The sequence below is a fragment of the Danio rerio genome, chromosome 14 (genome assembly GCF_052040795.2).
Source record: "Danio rerio strain M-AB ecotype USA chromosome 14, GRCz13ab, whole genome shotgun sequence".
Taxonomy (NCBI): Eukaryota; Metazoa; Chordata; class Actinopteri; order Cypriniformes; family Danionidae; genus Danio; species Danio rerio.
In genome coordinates, this window is record NC_141034.1 from 38044920 (window position 1) to 38057500 (window position 12581).

Genomic DNA, 12581 nt, shown 5'->3' on the forward strand with positions numbered 1-12581 from the left:
TCTAATATATAGTGGGACCTCAGAAAGAATGGAGGCAGGCCAGTGGATCGATGCAGAGTGAGTTTGTCTGAGGATAGACTGCCCTGTCTGGCTCTCTGTCATTACTCACCTCCCGTCGGGTTAGGGACAAAGAGGGCAGAAAGTCATTTTCCATCCTGTCCATGTCCCGCACAATCTCTTCGAAAATCTTTTTGTAGCGTTGCTCAATCACCATCTTCACCTGCAGCACACACATAAATTCAATGTGACGCTCTCGATGCTATTATTGGAGGATGATGAAAGGAGTAAACCTCACCCCGATACTAAAGACAGAGCTGACAGGTTTGTGGTCACTGGTCTTCAGCTCCATGTGACTGCGGTAGTGAAGCTGCTTCACGTTGCTTCCCCTCCATAGGATACGGTCGCACCAAGCAGGAATGCGACACTTCCCACTGTAAATACACCACATTCATTTCATTTTTTTTTTAAACACTGTCTTTAAAGAGCCCCTATTATGGGTATTTGAAAATGACCTTCCATGCAGTGTGTAACTCAGCAGTGAACTGAAATATCCAGCTGAAGCTTAAATCTAAAAGCGCACTTTGTATAAAAATATTGATTCATCTATTATAGAGTCGACTCATAGTGGTTCGAATGAGTCTTTAGCCGTGTCCGCGTGACATCGATATGGAACTCAAGCCCCGCCCATTTGTTGCACGAGCAGACCTGGGGAAATTGAAATCCCTGGCCCCATCCACAAACATTGTAGAAATAAACTGAGGACTATAGCTATATACACTATACAATATAGCAGATCCCGGTTGAATCATGCCGCGAAGACGCTGTTCTCTGAAGTGTGAGGGAAATTTTGTGTTACTTTCTCTACCCAAAGATGAGGTTGTGAAGAAAAAATACCTTAGCATTATAGCCCCAGCCTTGTGCTGTGTTCCCTTTCATTTTTCAGACAAGTGCTTCAGTAATCTACATGCTTACAACGGGGGATTTTTCGGCCGTTTGTTAAAAGAAGGACCAGAAAAGACTATTGATGTATGGAACTTTGTCGGAGCCTTTCAGAAACTTTACAATACACAGTTCATGGTTTAGTTTCTTCCTCTATTTTACAAGTGTAAGTAACTAGGATTAAAACTGCTGCCTCCATGTTTTCTCTAGCTTGCAAATTATGCATTTAATTGTGTTTTGTTACTTGTAACAGCTTGTACTGTGTCTGGTTAACTCTTTATATTCTCATATTGCATCTAAAACCATGTTGAAATCGTGACGTGTGCCGTTATGTTAATGGATTAAAACTTGTTTGTGAGCTCGCAGTCTACTTCCATTTGTCGTTGCTATGGCCACCATCAGCTGTTCCTACACACGTGTGCTGCCAAGTTCAAAATATTTCAGCTTTTGCCACTTTGTGGATTAATACTGAATGCGTGTTGTGGTTAAGAATAGAGCAATATGCTGGTGTTTAACTCAATTGCTTTAATGCACTCCTACATTGGGCTCACACATACACTCTGTACTCTGACTACTTGTTTATAAGCTGTGCTGGGCATTTCCCTGTCTCAAGCCGAACGGAGTCGACTAATTGCAATAGACTGGGTCATCTGACCAATCAGCGAAGATTAGCATCGTGCTAATCAAGGAGGGGTTTGGCAACAAATGAATTAGAGAATGAATCATATGGGAGTCGTTAGTATATTAGGTAAAAACAAATGCATATTATAGGACAACTAAAATGTTTTTTGACCTTGCATGCATATCAGCCTGTTGTTGGAGACCCCCAAAACCAAAATACAATGTTTTTTTTAATGCATAATAGGGGCTCTTTAATGTTTTTCGAACTTCTGATATGTTCTAAAGAAATCAAAACCAAACATACAAGAAATGTAAAATAAATAATAATAACAAAAAATACAATTATATACGTTAATAAAAGCATGAAAATATACTAACAATATAAAAGGTACATAATAGAATAACAGTACATCAATAGCAGATGATACAAGATACAAGTTATACAGAGAAAAGATTTGTATCAGCTTCTTTCAGAAATCCTACAAAGGGATTCCATATTTTGAAAAAATTTTCCGGTTTTTCCCTGACTATATACATAACAATGAAAGAGTTCTTGCAACCATTGTTTAAAATGAGGGCTTCTTTGTATTTTTGCAATAACGAGAAATTATAAGTTTTGCATCATTTACTTAATTTTAAGAGCTTTCTACCATGAAGTGATTATTAAACAGTGTTCAGTCTCAGTAACTTTACCTTGAGTCCCACCGATCTGATTTAGCGTCATATTTGTAAGTTGGGATGAAATTGATCTCCCCTTCCATGAAATCGGTGAAGACACGTTTAGTCTTTCTCTGGAGGTTCAGCTGCCAATATGAAGACAAAGATTTTGCCATCAAAAAGACGCTTTAGGCAACCTCAAGTAAAGAAATGTGTGCCAACTGCCATTAGAATTTTAATACTGGGTTAAATAGTATAAATAGTGTTAATTGAGTTTTAAATGTGATTTATAAAATGATGTTGAAAGTATTTGTGCTTTTTGTGATCTATGTGATGTGAATGCTGATGCAATTATGTGGTGAAGCCAAAGATAAATATCAACTTGTGGACAATAAAAAAAAGAAAGTCAAAGATTCTATTAAATATGCTTTTAACAAAAATAGAAGTCAGTCTATATATGGCTATCACTGAAAGGGATAATTCCTCACCATTTAATAGGAGTGTCACAATTAATTGTTTTTTTTCAATGCACCACGATGCAGACGCAAACAATTCGGTATCGGTTCAGTAATAATCGTAATCGGTTATTCTGCACTGACATCATTTATCACATATACGTTATATGGCGGTACCTTGCTATGGCAAGGGAGGAGACCGTGTGTAGTTATAACGCTCCAACTACTTAAAAAGCAGATATCTGTGCAGGCAACGTTTTGTCTCCTCTCTTGGCTGTTACAGCAGTAACGTTACTTGTGGATCCAGAGTCAATCGCAGCCTTTTTTTGTTTAGCGCATGATCAATCATAGGCGTTTAAGAAATCCCTCAACAAGGCTCAAAAAGCAAGCGTAATAATATTTGCATTTGTTTATTTGCTATAAATCCTCATGTTGTTCTGTGTATGTACTAGAGTTTTGTTAGATACATGTTTTTTTTCAGAAGGTAAAATTAAAGGTACATATATCTGACTGCTTGTATTAAAAAACAAAATTGTATAACAAATATTGAAACAAAATAATGCTTCTAAATTATAAAATAATACAAGAATTATTGTGTTGCTAAGTAAAATATTCAATTGCTTTTGGAAAGCATCATCAATGCACCGAGATATCGAATCCATGGCATGATTCTATCATAACGGAACCGAACCATGAGACCAGTGTAGGTTCACATCCCTTCCATTTACCCATAGTGGATCCAATCCTTCATGAATTTCTTTCTTCTGTTGAACACTATAGGATATCATGAAGAATATCAAACCAGTAGCCATTGACATCCATAGTAGGAACAACGAATTGTTCAAATACTATTGATGGATGCTTTCCAACATTCATTCAGTCATTCGTTAATTTTCTTTTTGGCTTAATCCTTTTATTATTCAGGGGTCGTCATTGTGAAATGAATTGCCAACCTTACCAGCATATGGTTTACGCAGTGGATGCCCTTCTAGCTGCAACCCAACACTGGGAAACACCCATACACTCTTGCATTCAATCTGGCCAATATAGCTTATTCAATTCAACTTTACTGCATGTCTTTGGACTGTGGGGGAAACCAGAGGACCCGGAGGAAACCCTTGCAACACGGGGGGGAAAAGTGCAAACTTCACACAAAAACGCCAACTGATCCAGCCAGGGCTCGACCAGCAACCTTCTTGCTGTGAGGCAATCGTGCTAACCACTGTGCCACCATGCTGCCGCTTTTTCAACATTCTTCAAAATATTTTCCTTGTGTTCAACAGAAGAAACTCAAACATGTATGGATGTTGAGAATTTGCTGTTTTATGAGTGAACTATCCCTTTAGATAACAGCCAAATATACACACATAAGAAAAAGATGAAGCAACAAATAATAACAGATCAATACAGTTGGGTGCATAACTAAAACAAAACGGTTTAATTTTAAATATTAATACCATATTTTGTAAAAAGAAAAATAAACACCTTAATACTTATACTGACTTATACTCTAAAGCAACATGTATAAAGCAATAAACACGAGAAAAAAAAACATGCAAAAGTTATATGCCTGAGAACATATATGGTCTCACCTGGTCATATTCCTGTAGTCTCCGTAGCTCTTTTTCAGCAATAAGCCTTTTTACCTCCCCTGCATCAGGCAAGCATAGCCTGTAGTTGAGATCTCCAAGCCAAATCACCACACTTGGAGGAGAAAATATAAGCATTTAACAAATTTATTTTAAGTCCATTAAAAGTTTTGTCCACATATAATGAGCAACCGATGAATGACTGGAATCTTGACACTCACTCATGTTTCACTATACTGACAGGCGGGTATTCCAGCAGGTGGAAACTCATGCGGGCACAGATGTCTTTGTAGTCCTGGTTTCGCCGCTCAAAGTCATCCACATGAGCTGCCAAGTGAGAGTTTACAAAGCAGAAGCTGGTATTGTGAAACACAAAGCGCACTGCCACTCCTCCCTTGTTCCCCTATAGTCACAGAGTAATAAATGTGGGTTAATCTGATCAGGTAACTGACACTGATACACTCATTTAAGGCATGTATCTTTTCATTTGTGGTCATTTCATCTCAATTGTGTAAGGGATAACATAAATTATACCATATCTAATACAAATATAACAATGGAGACTTCCTCTTAACAAACCACTTCCTATTGTAACAAATCTAAACATACCATTTTATTCATGAGGCCAGTTCCCACAGACTCAGAAGCGATCTCTCGAATTTGATCTTTGTGCTCCTTTTTGATATACACCACCAACATCATGCCCACTAGGCGGATAATACGAACCTGAAGACAGCATGCAGGGTGTTCAGCAAATGTTTACCACTTTCTTTGGCCACCAAATGATTACAAGCAGGACATTTCAGTTGGTATTCACTGATCACCTGAATGTATCTGGCTTTTTGATGGAGGCCTCTCTCTACTGCATCAACCCATAACTGTTCTTTGGATGAGTCCATATAGAAAAACGCCTCTGTGCTCAGGTCCAGCTCCTGAAATCTGACAAATAACAGAATAAGCTGAATAAAGCACTATAACAGACAAACTTACAATACACAATGTATAGCGCACAATTATTTATTATGAAAGGGGATGCACAATATATCGGCGACGACATCATTATAAGCCAATAAATTCTATTTTTAATGATATTGTTATCGATCCTATATCAAAATTAGGCCGATATCTTAAAGCCGATAGATTATGTAATTGTACAGAACTGCCTGCCTTGTGCATGCGGGGGTCGAACTTAAAACATAAAAACAGGTAAAATGTGATATAAAAGAATGAAGAAGAAGAGAAAAACATGATAGTGCAATCTGTCGGATGCAGCACAGTGCTCATTCAGTAAAGGCACAGCTAAACAGATGTGTTTTCAGTCTTGATTTGAATGTGCCTAATGTTGGAGCACATCTGATCATTTCTGAAAGCTGATTCCAGCAGCGAGGCGCATAGTGGCTAAAAGCCGATTCACCCTGCTTTGACTGAACTCTTGGAACTTCTAGTTTATATGATCCTAATGATCTGAGTGATCTGTTAGGTTTGTATTCAGTGAGCATATCTGTAATGTATTTAGGTCCTAGGCCATTTAGTGATTTATAGACCAGTAATAATACTTTAAAATCTATTCTGAATGTAACTGGCAGCCAGTGTAAAGACCTGAGGACAGGTGTGATGTGTTCTGATTTTCTGGTTCTTGTTAGAATTCTGGCTGCAGCATTCTGGATGAGCTGTAACTGTCTGACTGTCTTTTTAGGAAGACCAGTGAGGAGTCCATTACAGTAATCCACCCTGCTGCTGATAAAAGCATGAACAAGTTTTTCTAAATCTTCACTAGAAACAAAGCATCTGATTCTTGCAATATTTTTGAGATGATAGTATGCTGATTTACTGACTGCTTTGACATGACTGTTGAAACTCAGATCTGACTCAAGAGTCACACCAAGATTCTTGACCTTATTTTTTGTCGTTTGACCTTTAGTGCCAAGGTACGCATTTACTTTGAGAACCTTATCTCTGTTCCCAAACACAATCATTTCAGTTTTCTCTTTGTTTAACTGAAGAAAGTTTTGGCACATCCAATTGCTCATTTCATCAATGCATTGGCAGAGGGTGTCAATGGGGCTGTAGTCATTAGGCAGTAAGGCTAGGTAGATCTGAGTGTCATCAGCATAGCTGTGGTAGGAGATTTGGTTCTTTCTCATTATTTGGCTCAGAGGGAGCATGTAAAGGTTGAACAGGAGAGGAGCCAGAATCGAGCCTTGTGGGACTCCACACGTCATGGGTGTCCACCTCGACCTATGGTCACCTATACTGACATGGTAACCTCTACCTTCAAGGTAAGATCTAAACCATTTGAGGACCGTGCCAGACAGCCCAACCCAGTTTTCCAGCCTATCCAGAAGTATGCTGTGATCGACAGTGTCAAATGCAGCACTGAGATCCAACAATACCAGCACTGTTATTTTACCTGAATCTGTATTTAGGCGTATATCATTGATTATCTTTATAAGAGCGCTCTCTGTACTGTGATGTGCTCTGAAACCAGATTGAAAATTGTCTAAACACCCCCTGAAGTTTAAGAACTTGTTAACCTGGTTAAAAACAACTTTTTCAATGATTTTACCAATGAAAGGGAGATTTAAGATTGGCCTGTAATTGCTCAATAGGGTGTTATCCAGGTTGCTCTTCTTCAAGAGGGGTTTAACAACTGCAGTTTTAAGTGAGGTTGGAAAAATCCCTGAGAGAAGTGAAGCATTTACCACTTTTAGAAGATCCATTTCTAAACAGGTAAACACCGATTTGAAGAATGATGTGGGGAGCGTGTCAAGACTGCAGGTTGATGTTTTCATAACTTGCATAATTTCTTCTAAGATTTTGCCGTTAATTGCCATGAAATCAGACATAATGTCTGACTTCTCAAGTTGTGGTTGAGCTTGTTTGATATCGACACAACTTAACTGATTGGATGAGCTGATTGCCTTTCTGATATTATTAACCTTATCAGTGAAGAAATGAGCAAACTCATTACATTTGCTTTCAGAGAGTAGCTCACTTGGAATCCGACTGGGGGGGTTTGTGAGTCTCTCTATCGTTGCAAAGAGTGTGCGAGTATTATTTAAGTTGCTGTTTATAAGGCTTGAAAAGAAAGTCTGTCTAGCAGTGTTTAGTTCCATATTAAAGGCATGAAGACTGTCTTTATAGATATTATAATGGACTACTAGTTTCGTCTTTCTCCACATACGCTCAGCTTTTCTGCACTGTCTTTTCATCATTTGTACTCTCGGTGACCTTGTCCAAGATCCCTTTTGCCTGCCAGTCAGCTTCTTGACTTTAACAGGAGCGATGTCATTTATGACATTCTCAATTTTAAAGTTGAACAAATCAAGGAGAGAATCAACAGAATCTGCAGATATACTTGGTGCTAGCGATATGGCCTTCATAAACTGCTCACTGGTGTTCTCATTTATGCATCTCTTTCTGACAGAGACAGATCTGTCTTTAATAGCTGGAGTGATCAATATATCAAAAAAGATACAGAAATGATCAGATAGTGCCACATCCTTAACAACAGTCGATGAAATGTGTAAACCCTTAGTTATAAGTAGATCAAGAGTGTGTCCACGATTGTGTGTGGGTCCTTGAACATGCTGAGTCAGATCAAAAGTGTTAAAAACAGTCATCAGTTCTTTTACAGCATTGATTTCTGGATTATCAATGTGAATATTAAAATCCCCAGCAATACTAAAATAATCAAATTCAGAGGTTACAATTGATAACAGCTCTGTAAAATCCTCAATAAAAGCTGGAGAATATTTTGGAGGTCTGTAGATAATGATCATATATATATCGGTTATCTGCCTCCAAATCTAAAGAAATTGGCTCAAAAATACATATTGGTGCATCCCTAATTATGAATAAAATACATTACAAGGATGAAATACAAATTCTGTCATCATTTACCATTCACTTGTTCCAAACCTGTATGATTTCCTTCTTCTGCTGAACACAAAATAAGTTATGCTTACAAGAATTATTGTAACCAGACAGCTGATGTTACCCAATAACTTCTATTGTAGTAAAAACTACAATGAAACTCATAACGAACAACCAACTTTTTGATAACATAATGGAAGAACTGACATTTATGTTGAGGATGAAAACAGATATTTTCAGGAAGAGTTGGAAAAAAATGGTTGATATATAGGCAATATAAAGACAACCACATTTAAGTGAATTTTAATTGGAAGATATATAACAATCTCATATGTTTGGCTTGTTAAATGTGTTAATTTTATACTTTTTTACTTTTGTTGTTACTTTTTTCTTTTCCCTTTTTCTTCTCATTTTTTCTTTTCTTTATTTTACTTCTAAAGTTTATGTGATGTATATATAGGTAATTATGTATGTGCATAGTGATATGTATGTATGAATGTAATGATGGCATGTTTTTTTTCTTACATATACATACAGCAGTATTTTTTTCTGTTTAACAGTAGAAAATAAACTTCTGTAAGTTTGGAAAAAAGTGGAGGGCAAATAAAAATGCTACAAAATTGCAAATAATAACAATTTACTATTTAAAGATGACACAACTCGCATGGAATTCTGGGTATAACAGTGTTCTCAGTTCATGATGTGACACTCACCCTAGTGCATAGACGTCAGGAGGGTCTGGGTCAGAACTGAGCCAGGGCCCAAGACTGCTGTCAGGGGACTGACCATTTACATTCCACGTGCCTACGAAGAACCTGTCAAATAGAGGGATTTAATCAATCACCTTAAAGCGGTCAAAACAAAATCACTGATGTTACGTTTACAGTAGACCTGGGTGATAATCCTAAAAGTTCTATCATCAGTAGTAAATCTGCTCTAAAGGCCAGAGGGCCCACAAAAAAAGAAATCCAGTAAAACTTCATAGCATTTGACTATAAACATAGAATTTAAATCCTTTCATTAATTCAACATGACCAACAAACAGGAAAATTTTAGTTTAAACACTTAACTGAATTTATGAAATCAATTGGAGGTAGAAACGCTGTCACGTGGTGTTTTCATTTGCAGCATTAACTACACAGAGCCGTAGTTCACTGACAAGCGATGCAAACTGCTGTTATTATCACAGAGCGATTATTTTAATATCATTTTCATCCAAATATGCAGATTTCAACTTTAAAAGCTATTTTGCATCCTTAGTCAAAAAAAACAACTCTGTGTAGTAAATGCTGCTTCAACTCCATGTGCTGGATGTTTACAAGAGCTGACTTTACTGACAAAATGCACATGGAAAACTGACACTCACTTAAAGTTCTTAATGTCCACATATTCTTTCTCTTTCTTGCTGAGGCGATACTTGAGCAAACCTTCTCTTGACCCTGCATGGCTGCTCATCATGGCCTGTCTTATGGTGGAGTTGGACGGGCTTTCAGACCAGGAAACAGATCGGTCTACAGACTGAAATCTGCAATGACAAGGAGCACAACATTTTAAAAACAGTTTCTGAAAATCCATAAGTTTCTGCATTTAAGACCAGTAGCACTTACTCATTTCTGACAGGTGTGGCATTTTGTACAGATGGTGGCCTTTCTTTGGTAGCTGGGCCTGTCAATGATGTATTTGTGCCTTTCCTAGGAGGAAGAGGGGGAATTGGTGGAGGTGGTGGCTCTCGTTGTGCAACTAAACGATTCTGCTTGTTCTTCTTCTCTTCCACTTTTAAAACGTGGTTAAAGTTTTCTTCAAAGCCAAAATCTGTGGCAAGCGAGCGGGTGGAATCTGCAGGTACAGAAAGGGTCACTGAGTTTCCACAAGCAACTACTGTGATATATGTATGTCCCTGTAAACCAATGCAAATATTGTAATGTTCTTGCATTATGTATGCCATTTTTATACCTGTGTTTGAGGGATTTGCTAAAGTGCTGTTGTTGATGTTGTTTGAGAAGGATTTGGAGGTTCCTCTCTGAGGTGGAACTGGAACACAGTCTTTAACTGGAGCAGGTACAACTGGCTCCATCTTCCTGGGCAGTGAACTCCTCTCAGCTAAAGGTGGACCAATTCAACATTAATGTTTCAGATCTGACTTGATGCATTAAACCAATTGAGAAGAGCCTTTTATATGCATTTAACAGATAAAACATGCTTTTAAACTCAATGACAGTTGGTTGGTATGGCCAGCAAGAATTTATTAGAGTTAACAGTACATGAAAATGTCTGTTCCAGCATTCTTACATTTTTGATGAGCCAAATCTGTACACCTAAAGTCTTAAGCAGTGTGTGAATTACAAATTGATGATCAGGGGGGGTCAACTGTTTTGGTTAGTTTGTGTAATACATGCTTCAGTCGTTTATGTATTTATTTTTAGTTGCATCTAGTTTATTAATAAAACGCATTTAAGTTTGTAATCTGACTTAAAGCATACCTGCCAACATTTGTCCCTGAAAATCCGGGAGACGAGGGGGTTAGGTTCGAGGTTGAGGTGTCTGAATAACACTGTTGGTGTTAGTAACTGTACTATGAAGCGTGTTTTAAGCAGCCGCTGCGATTATATCCTATACCAAAGTTGGTGACGAGGGGGTTTCACAGAAGGTACAAAAAAGCTGAGGTATCTTTTCTATCCTTGGCGGGGAAGTTTGGATGAAGATATGGGAGTTTTCCGGGAGAAATAACAAAACGGGAGGGTGGCAGGAGATGAATCTGAAACACTTGAGAATCATGAGAAAAACGGGAGTGTTGGCAGGTATGTTACAATATTCTCTGATGAGCCATTTCAGATGTTACTGTAGGTTAAACTACAAAACTACATCTTGTTTCGACATCCTTCAGGGGGGATCAAGCGTTAATTAGGGGGATCAATCCATCCCAAACCCCCCTGTAATTCGCACTCTGGTCTTAAATATGCTTCAGTTTTTTAGCATAAGGTAGGGTATGTAAACAGTGCAAGTGAGTGAACATTACGTGCATACTTAATGTGCTTTATATATCCTATTTTACATTTATTTTTTCCACAGGGGGTCAACACATCACCAGGCTGATGCTTCACAGTGGAAAAAAACATAGACAAAACTGCATGAGCAAATACGGTAAAAAAAAATACCACAAGTTTTAAATGAGTAGACTTCATGACTTTTAACCTTTGAAGAAAAAAGAAAAGCCATTGAAATTGGATTTTCTAGTGTTTATGCGTCACACAATTATGTCGATGCACAATCATACTTTGGGCTTCAGTCAGAGTATAAATATCCAGAGTTCTATTTCTGCTATAAATAAAAAAAATCTGTCAAAATAAACCAGATGATAAAATTTCATAATATAATATTTTTACAATTGCCCTGATCTTTAATCGACTAGACTTCAGACAAATATATAAAAAGGAGCCTAAGGCAATGGGCAACATAAGGGACAACCTAAGGCTACATTCAGTGACAACAAACTGGAGAACTCCTACAGCAGGGAGACTAAGCTTTGATTGTGGATCTATCATTGTAAACTCAAGTAAACCAACACCATAAATGTATAACTCTCAAACCGTCAGTCTGGCTTTGAGGTCAATTCTTCCAGGGAAGCATTCATTACTGACAAAGCTATAAATGTGGGTGTTGGTTACCCAGGTAAATAAATGATAAGAGTAGTTAATAAATAAGGAATGTGGCTTGATGTTTGCGGCTGCATCCTGTGCAGGGAAAATAAGGTGTATCACCTTGCTGTTTGGCCTTCGTCACATGCTCAAGAAAAGACTGCGTTTGCCCGTCATCCTGAAGCTCAAGCAGAAGCTCCGGTGTTCGTTCACCTCGCAGACGTATTCGTACTGTCTCTGTTGAGAAACAGTGTCACATTCTTACATTTAAACATTACAATTATACATTTGATTATTCAGTGAGCCCTCAATTGATTAATGCTGAATGCATTGGAAAACCTCTGCACAAAAACAATGCAAGCTACAGTATTAGCATTTCATACAAGTTCTAAAAATGAAATTGAATGGATAAGAGTAGCAATAAGCTGCTTAGGCTGAATGCTTATACAATAAGCTGCTTATGACCAGATGATGAACTAAATCATGATATGATTCAACTGCATGACTCATCTAAATATGATGAAATAATTATTAGAAACACACTTGGTTTTAATTTCAATGGTTATATAATCATCCAAACACACTACATATAGTATTTAATGTAAACCAAGAAATCAAATACACAACTAAAATGCAGAACCATTTATAAAAAATATATATATAAATAAAACTTACTGCTAATAGAGTCAATGTCAATGAGAAGAGCTTCTTCTGCCTCTAAAATGGAATATTAAAGCAAGTCAGAAACAGATTTCCAGAGGACTGTAACAGCAAATATAACACACAGTCTTCTACCTAACAGTGATAAA

The 12581-nt window shown here is 37.5% G+C and overlaps 1 protein-coding gene across 2 annotated transcripts in view; it reads right to left on the bottom strand.

The window, feature by feature from the left end:
• ocrl (OCRL inositol polyphosphate-5-phosphatase) overlaps positions 1-12581 on the bottom strand; it is a 31740-nt gene that overhangs the window by 11891 nt on the left and 7268 nt on the right. For both annotated transcript variants that reach the window (XM_087280895.1, NM_001077764.2), the window contains 13 exon segments: positions 12448-12489; positions 11896-12009; positions 10091-10237; positions 9745-9973; positions 9504-9662; positions 8851-8952; positions 5086-5200; positions 4871-4987; positions 4483-4664; positions 4265-4376; positions 2254-2363; positions 296-431; positions 110-220 (listed from right to left, as the gene is read on the bottom strand). In XM_087280895.1, coding sequence (XP_087137021.1) covers positions 110-220; positions 296-431; positions 2254-2363; positions 4265-4376; positions 4483-4664; positions 4871-4987; positions 5086-5200; positions 8851-8952; positions 9504-9662; positions 9745-9973; positions 10091-10237; positions 11896-12009; positions 12448-12489 — 1676 coding nt within the window.